The 14,414-nt window shown below is 43.2% G+C and overlaps 1 protein-coding gene across 2 annotated transcripts in view; it reads right to left on the bottom strand.

The window, feature by feature from the left end:
- Positions 1 to 1,262: 1,262 nt before the first annotated feature.
- The window catches only part of ZNRF3 (zinc and ring finger 3), a 27,863-nt gene continuing 14,711 nt past the window's right edge, over positions 1,263 to 14,414 (bottom strand). Inside the window, exons 2-9 of one of the 2 annotated variants that reach the window (XM_031057453.1) lie at positions 12,514 to 12,588; positions 9,103 to 9,234; positions 8,069 to 8,179; positions 6,944 to 7,111; positions 4,925 to 5,027; positions 2,859 to 4,223; positions 2,433 to 2,813; positions 1,263 to 1,395 (exon numbers count right to left, since the gene is read on the bottom strand). In XM_031057453.1, the coding sequence (XP_030913313.1) occupies positions 1,352 to 1,395; positions 2,433 to 2,813; positions 2,859 to 4,223; positions 4,925 to 5,027; positions 6,944 to 7,111; positions 8,069 to 8,179; positions 9,103 to 9,234; positions 12,514 to 12,588 (2,379 nt within the window). In that variant the 3' untranslated portion in view covers positions 1,263 to 1,351. Of the gene's footprint in view, positions 1,396 to 2,432; positions 4,224 to 4,924; positions 5,028 to 6,943; positions 7,112 to 8,068; positions 8,180 to 9,102; positions 9,235 to 12,513; positions 12,589 to 14,414 lie in introns of both variants that reach the window. The other variant, XM_005421437.3, reaches the window with a different exon arrangement.

Genomic DNA, 14,414 nt, shown 5'->3' with positions numbered 1-14,414 from the left:
GCTGGCACTGTGTCCTCAGGCACATGCAGCATGACAGGCAATTTAACCCATGCTATGGTAGCCTCTTACTCAGAAGCTGCTGTTTCCACAGGAAACAATTGCTATCAGAAGTGACGACATCAATTATCTCATGATAACAAACATCCCCACTAGGACAAGAACAAGAACAAAAGGATGTGCCCAGGCTAATGGGGTACAGAGAGCACTCTGTACACAAGACAAAAATGAAGCGCAACCGGCTGGGCCCAAGAAACCTTTAAAACAGATCAATCTATGGAAGCCACATCAACCACAGCAAAGAAGAAAACAATGATCAAACCAAGTCCCTCACTTTGCCACACACACAAAAGGTGACAAGCACTGCTTCCCTTAGGCATGCTTGCAGCCTGTAAGGAAACAAGAAACCCTGTTTCCAAAATGAGCCAGCAAAGCTGTGAGCACACTGCAAGCTCTGCTTTCCTGCACATGCCAGCATTCCTCACAGCCATAGCAGGGGCTACAGGTGCCTGAAAAACTTCCTATGGAAGGAAAAGTTCATTACCTACAAAGGTAATACCCTTTCTAAGCACTTTGTTCGAGCATCTGCTTGAGGGAGAGGTCCCCAGCATTCTTCACTGGTCAGAAGATACAATGAGGTCCACGGTTTAAATACAGGAAGTGAGGATAAGAACATTCTGAGCTCTCAGTTTCCTTACCCCCACTGTGTTGAAACTAATCCTAATGGCAGGACACCTTCCTAGCCAAACCATCAGAGCAGCATGAAAGGGGGGAGAAGGGAAGAGGAGAAAGGAGACAGTCCAATGCTTCACCTCCCTCAAAATCACTCGCATAACTTGCTGGCTGCTAGGATTTGCTACTGGGATTAGTCAGTATCTGAGCATCCATTCAGCAGCTGTATCCCTCTGGATTACTAAATTTCAAGGTGCTATCTGGTTTCTAAGGCAGGTGTAGCCCTGAGCTTATCAAAGGCTGGACTCCTTCAAGTAGGAGACAACAGCATCTACACATAGCCTGGCTTATTTAACACACTGTGTTACCTCTCAGCAAGAGGTCACTTCTAAAAAGAAAATATAAATAACACTTTGTCATTAATATAGAAATGGCACTAGAGCTCAGAAATGCTCCACACCATGTCCCACATGGGCTTTGCACACAAATCAAGGCCTGAAGGCTTCAGGCAGGAGGGACAAAGGAGACAATCAAACTGATGTGAACACAGAGGAAGTAGGGGAGGGACTTCTCCACATTACCACTTTTGTGTGTTTGTCAAAGCTTAAAAAAAAAAAAAGTCCATGAGAATTTGGAGTCTCTGATAAGCTCCGCTTCTCCATCTGGGATCATCTGGACAGGTCTAGTCACTGATTTGGCTTCTCTCCAAGGGATGAGATCCAGCACCTGAAGGATAAAGAAAACTAAGTAACATTACATCTAGAATATTGCATCCATTTTGGGCCCCAGAACAAGACACTCAGTGACTGGAGTTTCACAGAGAGCCAAGATGCTCAGAGGGCTGCAGCACCTGGTGTGAGCAGGCTGAGGGATCTGGGCTGTTCAGCCTGCAGTAAAGGCATCCCCAGCAGCTCTGCAATACCTGCATGGAGGCTGTCCCAGGGATGAAACCACAGTCCTCACAGACATGCATTCTGAACAACAGGTGAGAAGTTAAGCTGAAGTGTGAGATGTTCACACTGGATATAAGGAAAACCTTTTGACCATAATGGCAGTCAAGCACAGCCACAGGAATCCAGAAAGGGACTGCACTCTGTGGCCCTGAAGGTTTATCCAGCCTGACTGGATACATTTGGTCTGACAAACTTGGTCTGGTCTCAGAGCTGGCTCTGCTTTGAGCAGGGGGTTGGACTAGATGATGGCCTGAGGTCCATTCCAAACTAGGGTACCTTGTGATACCATGAACACCCTTTAAAAAAACCCTGGCAAGGCAGGTAAGAAATATCCCCCTCTTTCTGTGAGCGGCTGTTTTTCCCCCCTTGTCCATGTCTACAGCAGAGACTTTCCCACATATTCTTCTATGGCAATTCCAAGATTTTCATCTTAAAAAAAAAACCAAAACCTTCAGCTTGTCTGTCATCTCTCACAGTGGCATTGCCTGTTTAGGCAACTCACCATAGCTGCCATGACCAGCACAGTGTCCCTTGCTGTGGGAACTCTAATGGGGCCCCCTCCCCACAAAGGATGAGCATGAAAGCTTTCACAGGGTTAATTAGTAAGTTATCATCTTCTCCTCCTCTGGCTATGACCAAATGAGCACAGGTAACCAGGGAATAATACTTTGGGGCAAATGGTTAGTCAATAACCTGCTCTTATGTGAAGGATGAAGTAACCTTTATGGCTGCAGGTACCTAGGTAGCTGGCAGCATTTCATACAATAACACAGAAAGTTAGTAAGTAATCAAAAAAAGCACATATGTTACCTGTGGCCTTTGTGGTCATCATAAGCTTCTGGGAGTTCAGAGTGGGACTGGGAAAGGGCATTCCAGTTTCCTCCTCCTGAGAGTAGTTTTGCTGCAGGAATGACGTTGCCTCATAGCACACCTCCCTCTCCACCTGTACCTCTCCAACACCTTGACAGTGCAGGTAAGTGTCTAGCTCAGGTGTTCCATCCCAGGAGCTACAGCCTCCTATGTGGGTCCCTTGGTGCTCTGGTGGTAGGATCAGCTCACAGTCTCTGTCTTCAGGAATGATGGGAATGCGTTGACCCAGATCACATACACCCTTACAGCAGTTTGGCAAGGTGTCATCAGGAAGCGTGTACTGCACATTCACTGCATAGTCTTCTGTATAGCAGCCACCACCTCCACTGCCACTGTTGCTACTACAGGCTAAACACCAGCCCCCCCCTCCACTGCCACTGTTGCTACTACAGGCTACCTGCTTCTCTTCATAGAAGCAGCAGGGCAACCCCTCATATTTTACCCCATCTGTCCTATGTAAGTGGTCTGAGTTAATACTGTACAAGCCTGGGGTGTTCCCTGACTGCGGTTCAATTCCTTGGCCACACGTCCCCCACAGTGGAGAGCTAAGGAAGAGTGCACTACAGTCAGCTGTTCCACTGCTGGGCTCCAGGGCAGAGTGCTGGAATTCAAAGCAGCACGCGCACGCCTGCTCCGAAATCGACCCTGCTATCTCTGGATTCTTCCAGTTCCTTTTAACATCCAAGGCAGCACCAGCAGTGGCCTCAGGTCCTCCCTCTGAGGTAGTGCCATTTGGATCCCTGTGCTCTAGTGAGGAATTACTGCTATAGTTCATATCCATGCTGCAATTAGACAGTTGGTCCCCTGAGGAAGAAGCTGGCACGGGCCGGCAGTCAGCACCCACCAGGCCATGACTGTGAGCTGGGAGCTCGTCCTGGTGGGGGCCCTCCAAGAGCACAATTGCCCCCCTGTTTGCACCACCAACCTCACCCACTCGGCAAGGGCTCCTGCTGCGGTACACGTAGGGGTCATAGTCACTGCTCAGAGAGCTGCGGAACGTGGAGCAGCTCCCGTAAACCCCCTGGTTACTGACCTCAGTGCAGTCAACCATGGAATCACTGGAGGAGCAGTGGCACTGACCAGAACTGCTGCTGCTGCTGTCACTGCCAGGGCAGTCGGCCAAATACCCGCTGCACACCGAGCGGTGACCGTGATAGCAGCTAAAGCTGGAGGTACTGCCGCTCTCCAAGCGGGACGAGGGCATTACGTGTACCACAGGAGGGAAAAGCACGCTGCTACCAGGCTGAAAGGCACGGGAAGGACCCTTTGAGGCAATGCCAGCTGGAAGCTGTCCATCTTGCTCAGGGTAACTAAGGCCTTGGAAGTAGTAGTGCTGATACATGGTCTCGTATCGGGAAAAGCACGCCGCTTTGGAAAAGTTGCGTCCACCAAACTTGGGCCTTCGGAAGTTGTGAGCTGGAGAGTAAGCCCTGTGCTCCAGGCTGCAGTGATGGGTGTTTAAAGCATGGTCTAAATGAATGGGCTGATAACTGCGGATGTAGGCTGGGGAAGGGGCTTGGTAGAGGCTCTGCTCTCCATGTCTCTCCACTGTCAGCAGGGTGATGGGGTTCCCATGGGGGTCCATGCTGGTCCGAGTGGGATACGCTGTGATCTGGCTGGCTCTGTGCACTCGGCCTGGGTAATGGACAGGCAGAATCACCCTCTGCTGCCTGCTGCGTGCTGCATTGATGGATTCCAGACAGATTGGAGCTGCATTCCCCTTCTTCTGTTCTGAATGAGAGAAAGAAGAATGGAGAAGTAGAACTAGAAGGGAATAAAATTACTTTATGCAGGAAAGCATATTTTGTTTTCCATGTCATTACATTATGCACCAATTTTTACACGGAAGGAAATAAAAGCAAAACAAAAGTCAAAAGCATGTCTGGAAAACTTTGAAACACCCAAATGTATTTGCTTAAAAAGCAAAAGAAGTGAATTTATTTCAGATACTGTTCTCATATACACAAAATCTTTTGCTTACATCTTGCAGAGGCTGAGAGAGGCTGGAAGTCATTGCTCAAATTTTCACTTTATGCATTTTTACATAAATGTGCAGCGCCAGAAAACTTTCTTAAGACAGAGGAAATGAAAGCAGGAAGAGGGCAAGTAAGGGAAACCACGTTCCAAGTTACAACACCATGGAAAAATAAAAGCCCATACATTGTTTTCTTTGTAATTCTCAAGGGAAAACATATCCCTTTTCTCCATGTGTCCTTGCACACAACCCAACACTGCCCTCAGCTGGGCATCATTCCCCTCCCAAGGTTATGCCAGGGGCACTCAGCGGTTCTCTGAGAACTATATTTCCAGGGCTATGTTACAATAAGGACTGAGAGCTCCACGGAGATTCACAAACAGGCACACTTTTTATTTCATCTTTTCAGCTGTCTGGAATAAACAAGACACCAGAGCGTGCACAGTGCAGCACTTACCTATGATGTTGTGGCGGCAGTGAGGGCAGGTGTGGTGCTGCAGCAGCCAAGGATCCACACATTTCTTGTGGAATCGGTGAGTGCAGGGAATGACACGCAGTTCCTACAGGAACACACGAAGCACCATGAAAATCTACTTCTTCCTAACAAGTGAATTTTTCACAGCTTGTTTCTAGTTTTTTCAACCTGGCTATTAAATGGAGCAATTTCTAGTCTTGAAGTGCTAAGAAGGAAAAAAAATGGCATCAAGACAGCCAAAAGCACAACAGGTAGTGCTCAGCTGTCTCTAAAAGAATTGTCTGCAGGCACCTCAGGACTCCATGCAGATATAGGATATTTCTTTAGGACACTTTTTGTACTATGTCCCTATGACCCAACACCTTTAAGAAGGCCATCATTAAAGTTTTCCTTACTATATTCAATGAACTTAAAAAAAAAGAAATCAAGAGTAATGATGTACCCTTCCTACAATTATTCACAATGGAAAACACTCAGGTCAAAGCAAAACCAACAGTGTATATGATACTTTTTCCCTTGCCCAGGACTCTTATCCTTCAGCTATGATCTGTTTACACGATTTCCTGAGCCTGATGGATATCTCAGAAACCTGCAACAAATCTTTCTTCCAAGTACTGCTCATGTCTCCCCATGAGCTTAGTTTTCAATTTCTAACATGCTTTGACAAGGAGTTCCATGGGGCTACTACCTCCTGAGAAACATCACACAACTTTATTCCCCTGTATTCCCCTGTCCCCAAGCAATCTGGGTCAAAAGAGTCCTTGCCCACTCAATCATTCAGGGTTTTTTACAGAAACCATTCAAAATGTTTGACTATTTTATGACTACCCTTTCCTGAAGCACCTTCCTTTTCATTCCATATCTTCTGTGAGGTGAGGTCAGAAGTACACAGTACTCAAAGTGAGAACATGACTAAACTTACACTGTAGTGTAATTTATGTTTTCTGTTCAGCTCTCTAGACTTTCCCATCTCATTTCTAGAATCTGATTTACCTTTCTAACTGCCACAAAGCAGATAAACTGCCACAAATTTGCTTTCACAAAGCTATCTAAAGCATCAAGATCTTGTTTGTGAATAGCAATGCTCAGCTCCCAACCCATCTCTGATATATGTGAAGCTCTTCCCTGTGTCTATCACTTCAAGCTGAAGTTCATGCTTGAATTTCCTTTGCAGTCAGTTTGTACAGCCCTTTTGAAGTCCTTGTCTACCTTCATCCTTGCTACTCTGAATAATTTCCCATCAACTAATTCCATTAAACTTTCTATTTGCACCTTGCAGCACTCAAATATGCAGCTGCTACTTTCTATTGCCTTAAAATTTATGACTCTTTTATGAATAATTTCAAAATAAAATGTCCTCACATGATCTTTCTAATGGAAGTTGATAGCTATAAATATTGACTGCCTCTATTTTATTTATTTTAAGGAACCCATTTTCTATTTCACCCTTTTGTTGCTTCCTCTGGGTTGAACTGTCATGGACAGCAAGCCCTGACATCAATACAGTGACTGTAACTGAGGAGTCAAAAACCTGTTCCTGAATGTTTTGACCTCTCTTCCTTCTCCTCCTCTGGTTTCCCAGCAGCACTGTGTACTTGACATTTTTAAGACAGGGTGCCATCAAATCTTGAAAAAGCAAAACCCTAAGGATATTCCTTACCTCCAACAGAGCTTGCACACATCATCACCTCAGTGCATGACTTGTCAAAAATACCCAGAGAACCAGCTGCTGAGGCAACCCTGCCCTCTTTGTGATTTGTTCTTCAGAAATGCAAGAACAGTGAAGGTAGCAACTTGCAAATGGGATCCCTCGCCTCTCGCTCTGCAGCATGGGTAATTTAGAGCTGCAGGATGCAGCTGAGGCCACTCTGGCTGCTCAGCGTGATCAAGTGAGAAGTGGCACCACCTCAGCACAGAATGTCCCCAACAGCCAGCCATGTACCAGAGTGCTAAAACCACCTACATTCCCAGCCCAGGGTGAAGAAACCTTTCATCCTTTACCTCCCCATCAATGTACTTCTCCAAGCAGATGGCACAGTCAGAGGTGGAGCTGCTACTGAGTGTATCCAGTGCTCCACAGTTACTTTCTCGGTGTCCCTTACTTTTGGACTTAAACTTCCTGGTCTCCATTTTCTCCAGTGCTTGCACTGCAAGCCTGTTCATGGAATTCTACATGAGAAGAAACAAAAAAAAAAGAAAAAAAAAAAAAAGAAAAGAAAAAAGAAAAAAAAAGCCAATGCTGCTGTGTAAGGGACTAGAGTGTAATAGCAGAGAAACACCACCATAACATATCTTACAGATCATGTCAGGCCCAAGTGATGTATAATTTCTTAAATTAAACAGAGAGAAGGTTAATTGGAATTCAGATCAGAAGCCTCATGGAAAAGAATGTATGCCACATGCAGAAGTGAGAATGATAAACTACTCTGAATTAGAACTGGATGAAGGTGCTGACAAATGGGATACGCTGCAACTGCTCAACTAATAGGCAGCAACTATTCAAGCCAACATATAAAACATGGCCAGGAACTTTTTTTTTATATGTCAGTACTGATTGTAATGCCCCAATATACTGTTACCATCATATTATTACCTGGAGCAATACTTGAGAAAGGGATTAAAATGAAATATTATAAATTAGCTGTATAATTTCCTCCAGGACAAATTCTAAGTATGTCACCTGGAATTTCTCCTAACCAAACTTTTTACCTTGAAAACCTCTCCCACTTCAACAGATGTTATCCTATTGAAAAGATTTGTGATTTATTTTTGATCCTCTCCACAATACAGCAGCAAGAGTCTGGACTCATTTAGAAGTATACCAGTGCTACTGATAACCTGTGAGCAACCAGAAATGTTCTTTCTTCCCAGTGCCTAAGTGGACTGCTTCTGTACTGTTTTCATTCCAGGATTTAACTGAACAAACATCATGGGTCAATGTAAATCTCCTTTTAAGATATTTCCAAATTCTTCCAAAGGCCTACACACAAGGACAAAACCACAGAGCCACCAAGATGGCAATTGTAAGTCAGTGGCCTGCATTTCCAAAAGTTGCAAAGCACATTTTAGGACAAACTAAGAGAAGCGAACTTTCAGCATTTGGTGCATTCCCATTACTGCTCTTACCTGACTACGTCGCTGTTTCAGTTTGATCTTGACAAGAAGAATGAGGCAAACAAGAGACACAACCACAAAGAAGGCCAGAAAAATTCCCATGTCAAAGTACTCCGTGGGTTGCTTAAAAATTAAAACAAAGGTATTATTATTCCTTCCTTTAGATCATACTCAAAGCTGATGTTTCTTTCTCTTATAATTTCTCAGGGGCCATTGCTGAATGTACACAGTCAGAACAGAATGGCAGAAGTCATGGTACACATTGTTCTGTTCATTAACTGGCATTCTGTGAGACAAAACCTGTGTTTTGTGTGCCACTGCAAGTGAATGGAATACAAAGAATGCCAAGCATGAGATGTCAGGTTTACAATCTCTGAACTGCAAAATACAGTTTTTTTAACTGAGTGCATCACACCAAAACTAATTTTTATAGCTTATTGAGTTGCTCATGCATGTAAGTGACTGAAAAATCAACATCTGAATTTTCAAAAAATGGCTCACTTCTCATCAGAAGGATTCCATTGAGACGAAAAACAAAAAAACCAAAGTGGTAATTGGGATATTGATGACCTTTAGTTTTGTCCTTCTGTAAACTATATGTAGAGAGTGTTAGGGAAAAAAAAGCTAGAAAAACTATTTTATATTACAATTACAAATATCAGATGATCTCATAATTAATCTATGTTTAAAATATTACACAGCATTATTAGTTAACACAGGACAAACCGCCTTACAAAACTCCTGAACCCTCAGGAGTGTGCAATAACTAAGAGAAAGGAAAACCTCTACTGTGTGGATTTTTTAGCCATTTCTATACTCAAAAGTATCCTTTTGAAAGACAGTAGATGCCACATTGTGGATTCTATACTTACACCAGGTCCAGCTGCTTGTCCACAGTGCTCAGTTTATTTAGGTCAACAGAATTTCACATGTATTAAATGCACACAGGGAGCATCAGAACATCTTCACCCCCAGTGCAGGGAGCAAGCCCTGCCTGCAGTGACAGCAGCACTGTGATACCCAGAGAAAGGATCTGAAAGTCTCACCCGTGGGGGGCGATGCTGAATCCTGGCCCGTGCCACTTTCTGCTTGTTAACTATGTTCATTAGCTTGACAGCATCAGCACCTTTCACATACACCACTGGTCTCTTCAGAGGGTCCTCTGAGCCCTGGTTCAGCTAGAACAAAAAAGAAATAGTCCTCTCAAAAGGCATGTTTCAGGAAAAACACCTTCCTTATGGACAATGCAGAGAATGGTTAAGGAGTATGAACATGGAATTGATTTCCAACACTTTTGTTCTCTTCTATCATAGACCTTTAATTAAGTATCCCACAGAATTAAACCTGAATTAAACGTTTGACTTATGCTGCCTTTTTTTTATTATTATTTATGATTTTTTTTAAGATTAAGGACAAGCAGATGCTACCTCTGAACAGCCTCTTTAACTTAGCTGCATCATATATCAGGGCAGATATTAATACTGTAATGTTAAAAGTCACAATGAAGAAGAATGAAACTCTGCACATTCAAAAAAAATTGTCCCTGCTACGTCTTATCAATCTTTCAATTTCAACATTATTCACATAGAAATTTCTTCAGCTTTCTGAACCATCTCATATCAGAGTCCTGTCTTTCAGGCTCTTTGTACCTACCCAAGTTAAGTTAGTAATTTCTGATGTTTAATTCCAAAAACTCATTCAAAGTAACTTGAGTTCTAGCAATGATGAGACTTACTGATTGCAGGATGGGGGGCCTCAAAGACTAAAGCATTTGAGTAGACCACATAATTCACCCTGAAACTTCCTTCCAGGTCCAGCTATGTTTTGTCAAAAAGGCCAAATCATAGAATCAGAAAATAATGTGTGTGGGAAGGCATGTCATGAGCCCAACCTCATGGTCAAGGCAGGGTCAACTATGACATCAAATCAGGCTGCTCACAGCTTTACCCAGTCAGATATTGAAAACCTTCAAGTGTGGAGAATGTGCAACTTCTTTAGCCAACAAATGCAGAACAACAATCTGCTAAATTATACAGCAGAGAGAGTTAGAACTACACAAGAGGATTGTTCTGTTAAAAAACATCACCAACACAATAAATTCATATAGCTTATTCTGACTGACAAGCAAAATATGAGTGCAGAGGCTGGTGGACAGAAAACAAGCAATGCACTGACAAACAGATGGAAATGGTACAGGGGAAAGGAATGAGATGACAGGAATGGGAGCAAATAGAACAAGAATATCTTATGGCTGAGATTAACAGATCTGCGTTGTTGATAGCTACCTGTTAGTTCTGGCTAAACCATGTAGAAATTACCAGCTGACTGGTCCATCATCCTGATTAAAGGACTCCACTAAAACTGACCAGATGATGATAATAGATTTCATTGAGACTTTTAAAAATTGATTCTTCCTAGTATTTGACAGATTTTCTGAGAACACTGATCAAACAACTTTTAAGGCAGGTGTCTTGTGATGAGCTGAAAACTAGCTGCAGTATCCAGGGATCCTATGTGTCTACAAGCCTTGCAGGCCTAGGGCCAAACCCAATCACTGTCCTTCCACTCCCAGATACACTCTCATGATTTCTTGCTCAAGAGAGAATTCTCCCAGTTCCTCAGTCATTTTTGCACATTGTCAGACTCTTGCTAACCATGCTGCTCTGGGTGCTGTTACTCCTCTTCAAATATGCAAAAGTAAAACTAAGAAACAAGTCAGACTTCAGAGGGCATTTCTAAAAATAAAAGTTTCATTCTTAATTTACAGTAGAAGATACTCAGGTCAATGAGAATAAAACCCATTTAGGCAAAGTCCTTTCATTTGGCATCTACCAAATTATCTGAGGACAATTCTTCCAGTCAGGCCTGCCTCCAATTTCTGTTCACTGACTGGCAAGAGGGACTGCCTTTCATTATACTCCACTCCTCCTTTTCAAAGCAATCTCCCTTATTTGTTCTAGTGCTTGGTAGCAAGCATACATGAGAAAACTTCCTAAACAGCTCCCCTCAGTGTCTTAGGATATTTCCATTTGAACCAAAGATACTCCAGATTACCTCATGTCAGTTTTCCCTCCACTGTTATCTGTCATTGTTTTCCACAATTCCATTATGAGTGCCAAAATGTATTTATTTTAAAGACAAATTACTTAGCACCCCAATGTCAAAGGTTCTGAAGACTTTAGATGAGAATCAAAATCCATTAAAACAAGCATCCAGAGCAGCATGAGAACAGAGCCAATGCAGTAACTGTAACTTTAGAGTATGAAAGCTACATCCATTCATTCCATTCCTGTTTGCCAGTGTTTCCACAGGCTACTTGCTCTTTAATCTAACAGAGCCTACTCACTGTGTCAGCTACTGCTCTAGGCCACTAACCTTCTTCCATTTTATTGGTACACCCAAAATATTCAAACATCCACTAGATTAGTTTCCCAGCTCTTCAGGACAGATGCACCCGGTTTATTGTTTATTATTTATTACCAAGCAAGGAAAGCTTTTGTTGTTAGCAGGAAAAGAGCAAGAGACAGTAACTCAGCTTCCCAAGTCCAGAGCAGGGTGGCTGAAAGTAACCAGAAGCTGTAACACAGAGGTAAAAAATAGAAAATGACAGATCGCATCTTTGTAAGGAGATTTTTGCTGCATAGAGAAGGGGGAAAAAATATCCCTGTGAATATTTTCAAGATCAAGGCTGAAACTTTGATGCATATGCAGACCACAGTACTCAAAGCATCCATTGCACAGGATCTTCTGCATTCCTTTGTCCAACAGATTTCAGAATTAAAGCCAGCTTCTTTAATGCAAACATTAATGATCTCTCTTTTCCCCCAAGAAATACAAGCTGCACTTAAAAACCTTCAGGTCCACTTGTTTCTGCTGTAACAGAAACAGCAGTTTTGTTTCAAGACAAAACAGAACCAAACCAAATGCAGACTATTTTTGTGCTTATGTTTCTTCACTGAAATAACCCAAAATTAGCTGAAGTATGCTAAAGCCTTTCATAGGGCTATTACCTCACCCACTTCAAATAAAAAGACGAAAGTTATAACAAGACTTGGAAAAAGAAGAAAAACCCTGCTTGTCCACAAAATACATAGGCAGAAATCATCAGCTGTAAATGAGAAAGAAATGGTTATAAGCTTTTAAAAGAAACTTGTTTAGAATCAGGTTTGAAAGTTGTTTCACAATCTCAGAAACAGCAGCTGTTCAACAACACTATTGATCACAGGCTGGATAGGCCAAACATCCTGTGTTTTGTACACAAAGCTGGGCAAAGAAAACCTCCTTGATTAGATAATGGGCCACAAAAAAATTCCCTCCATCCTCTTTCAAAACTGTAATCCCAGACCTGAATTCTGGATTCTAGCAAAAGCTAGAAGAAAAATCTGACTCCCCAAAGTTTTCAGTTTCTGCCAGGTTCCCAACACCTGCATTGCTTCCTGCCTGGCATTGCTGCATACCTGATCAATGGCATCTGGGTTTTCAGAAACATCAAAGATGACCGCTGTGGCTCCTCGCTGTACTGCTCGTTTTGCCTGCAATAAGAAAGACAGCATCCTCAGTCCCACCCCAAAAGATAACTTCTTAACTCAAAAATTACTCCCTTTCCTCGCCTCCAGATAGAAAACTTAACATTTTTTTGTTTCTGTGTAGTTAAAACAAATGACAGGACAATTACAAACAGGAGTTCCTGAACCAGCATGGAATGTAGTTAAACTTCACTACAGCTTCTACAGTGTCTCTGCTCCTTCCTTCCCAAATACCCCTTTCAACAACCTTTTAAAGGAATTCAAATGAGATTTAGATCCTCTAAAGACTTTTTAAATTATCTTTGTTTCCCTCCATTTTTCTTGGAAGTGCCATTAAAAATCATCTTCCCTATGACTTGGGGTGGAGACAAGCTCACTAGTGTAGAAAATTAAGGTGGACAGGATTCTTTATACTTTTTCGGTGTCATTCTCACAAACTAGGATATCACAATCTCAAAATGTGCCTCAGAGAATACTGCTTTTTCTGACCATCAGAGGTCAGAACTGTTGCATACGTCTCCTATGCTGATCAGAGCTACATAAGTGCACGGCTTTTCATCAAATACAGTCCAAACCTGGAGTTACCAAGTGTATACAGAGAAGGCATTAGAAGATATTGAAATCCTCTGGGATAGAGGAAACAAGGCTAACACAGGGGTTTTATCCTGTTTCGCCACTGTGTCTCTGTATGCACTGTTCAAATGTTGCTCAATGGTCCCACAAAGCAGACATCCCCAGGAACTTTTCAAAATCCTATTGCCTTTATGGACACAGAATATAAGAAATTATTTCTCCAAGCAATGACAGCTATCACCACCACAGTACTAAACAAGAAGGCACTGGCCCTCCACAGAGACTACCAGAACTTGAATTTATATTGAGATATAAGAAAAACCAATAAAAGCAATAAATTATGAAACATTACTCAGCAGTTTCCTGGAAAAATGTTGGCCAATACAGAGAAGTTGGTTTGAATACATAAAGGTCACTTGCTTTGCTGTAGTCCCATATTTTATTTTAAATCAAAAAGGCCCATCAGACACATGAAGGAAACCAACTCCCAAATTAGAGCTTTTTCTCAGCCCACCAGGTATTTGTCCCCTTTGAAGTCGGCACACCTGGTTAATGACTAAGAACTGTTGGGGAGGAAGAGTTAAAAGGAATCCAGCACCCATTCTCCCTTGCAGCAGCCCTGAGGTGAGGGCTCATGCAGGTTTCCCTGGAAGCACCCCTTACAGACACACACTGCTTATTGAACTGCTCGGGCTATTTAGATTATTTCTTCACGATGATCAGTCAACAAGCAAGGCCCCTTGATCTCTGAAGAGATTTTAAAAGAGATTTTGCAGATCAGCGCTGATAAAAACTCCTAAATTGGGTGCATACACTGAATGAGCAACGAGTTTCCACCAGCAGGTGTTAAGAGAGGAAAAGCACCGCGTAAAAAAAATGGTGCTGCAGAGTTTAATGGCAAATAGGGGTGACCCGCGAGGCCATCCTACAAGTGTGGGGCTCCTTTCACCGAGGCCAAGGGGGGTTCGTTTCACTAGTTTTACGCGCCAGAAGCGCCGCCTGTACCCGGCCATGGAGGGCAGAGGAAGGGGCCGGGGCCGCGGGGAAGCGCCGGAGTTTATTCCTTGCTGGGGTTTAAATCCTGATACCCAGGGAAAGGCGCTCCGGCCTGGAAGTTTTCTCCTGCCAAACTTCCTGTGCCTGAAGCGCTGAGCACTCCTGCACAAGGTGCTAAAGAGCCCACAGCCCGCAGCGGGAGCTGGGCCCAGCCCTCTCGGCGGGCTCGAGGCTCCGGCCCCGCGGCTTGGGGGCCGCCTGAC

This window comes from Geospiza fortis, unplaced genomic scaffold (assembly GCF_000277835.1).
Source record: "Geospiza fortis unplaced genomic scaffold, GeoFor_1.0 scaffold408, whole genome shotgun sequence".
Taxonomy (NCBI): Eukaryota; Metazoa; Chordata; class Aves; order Passeriformes; family Thraupidae; genus Geospiza; species Geospiza fortis.
This window is presented reverse-complemented; position numbering and strand designations above follow the sequence as displayed.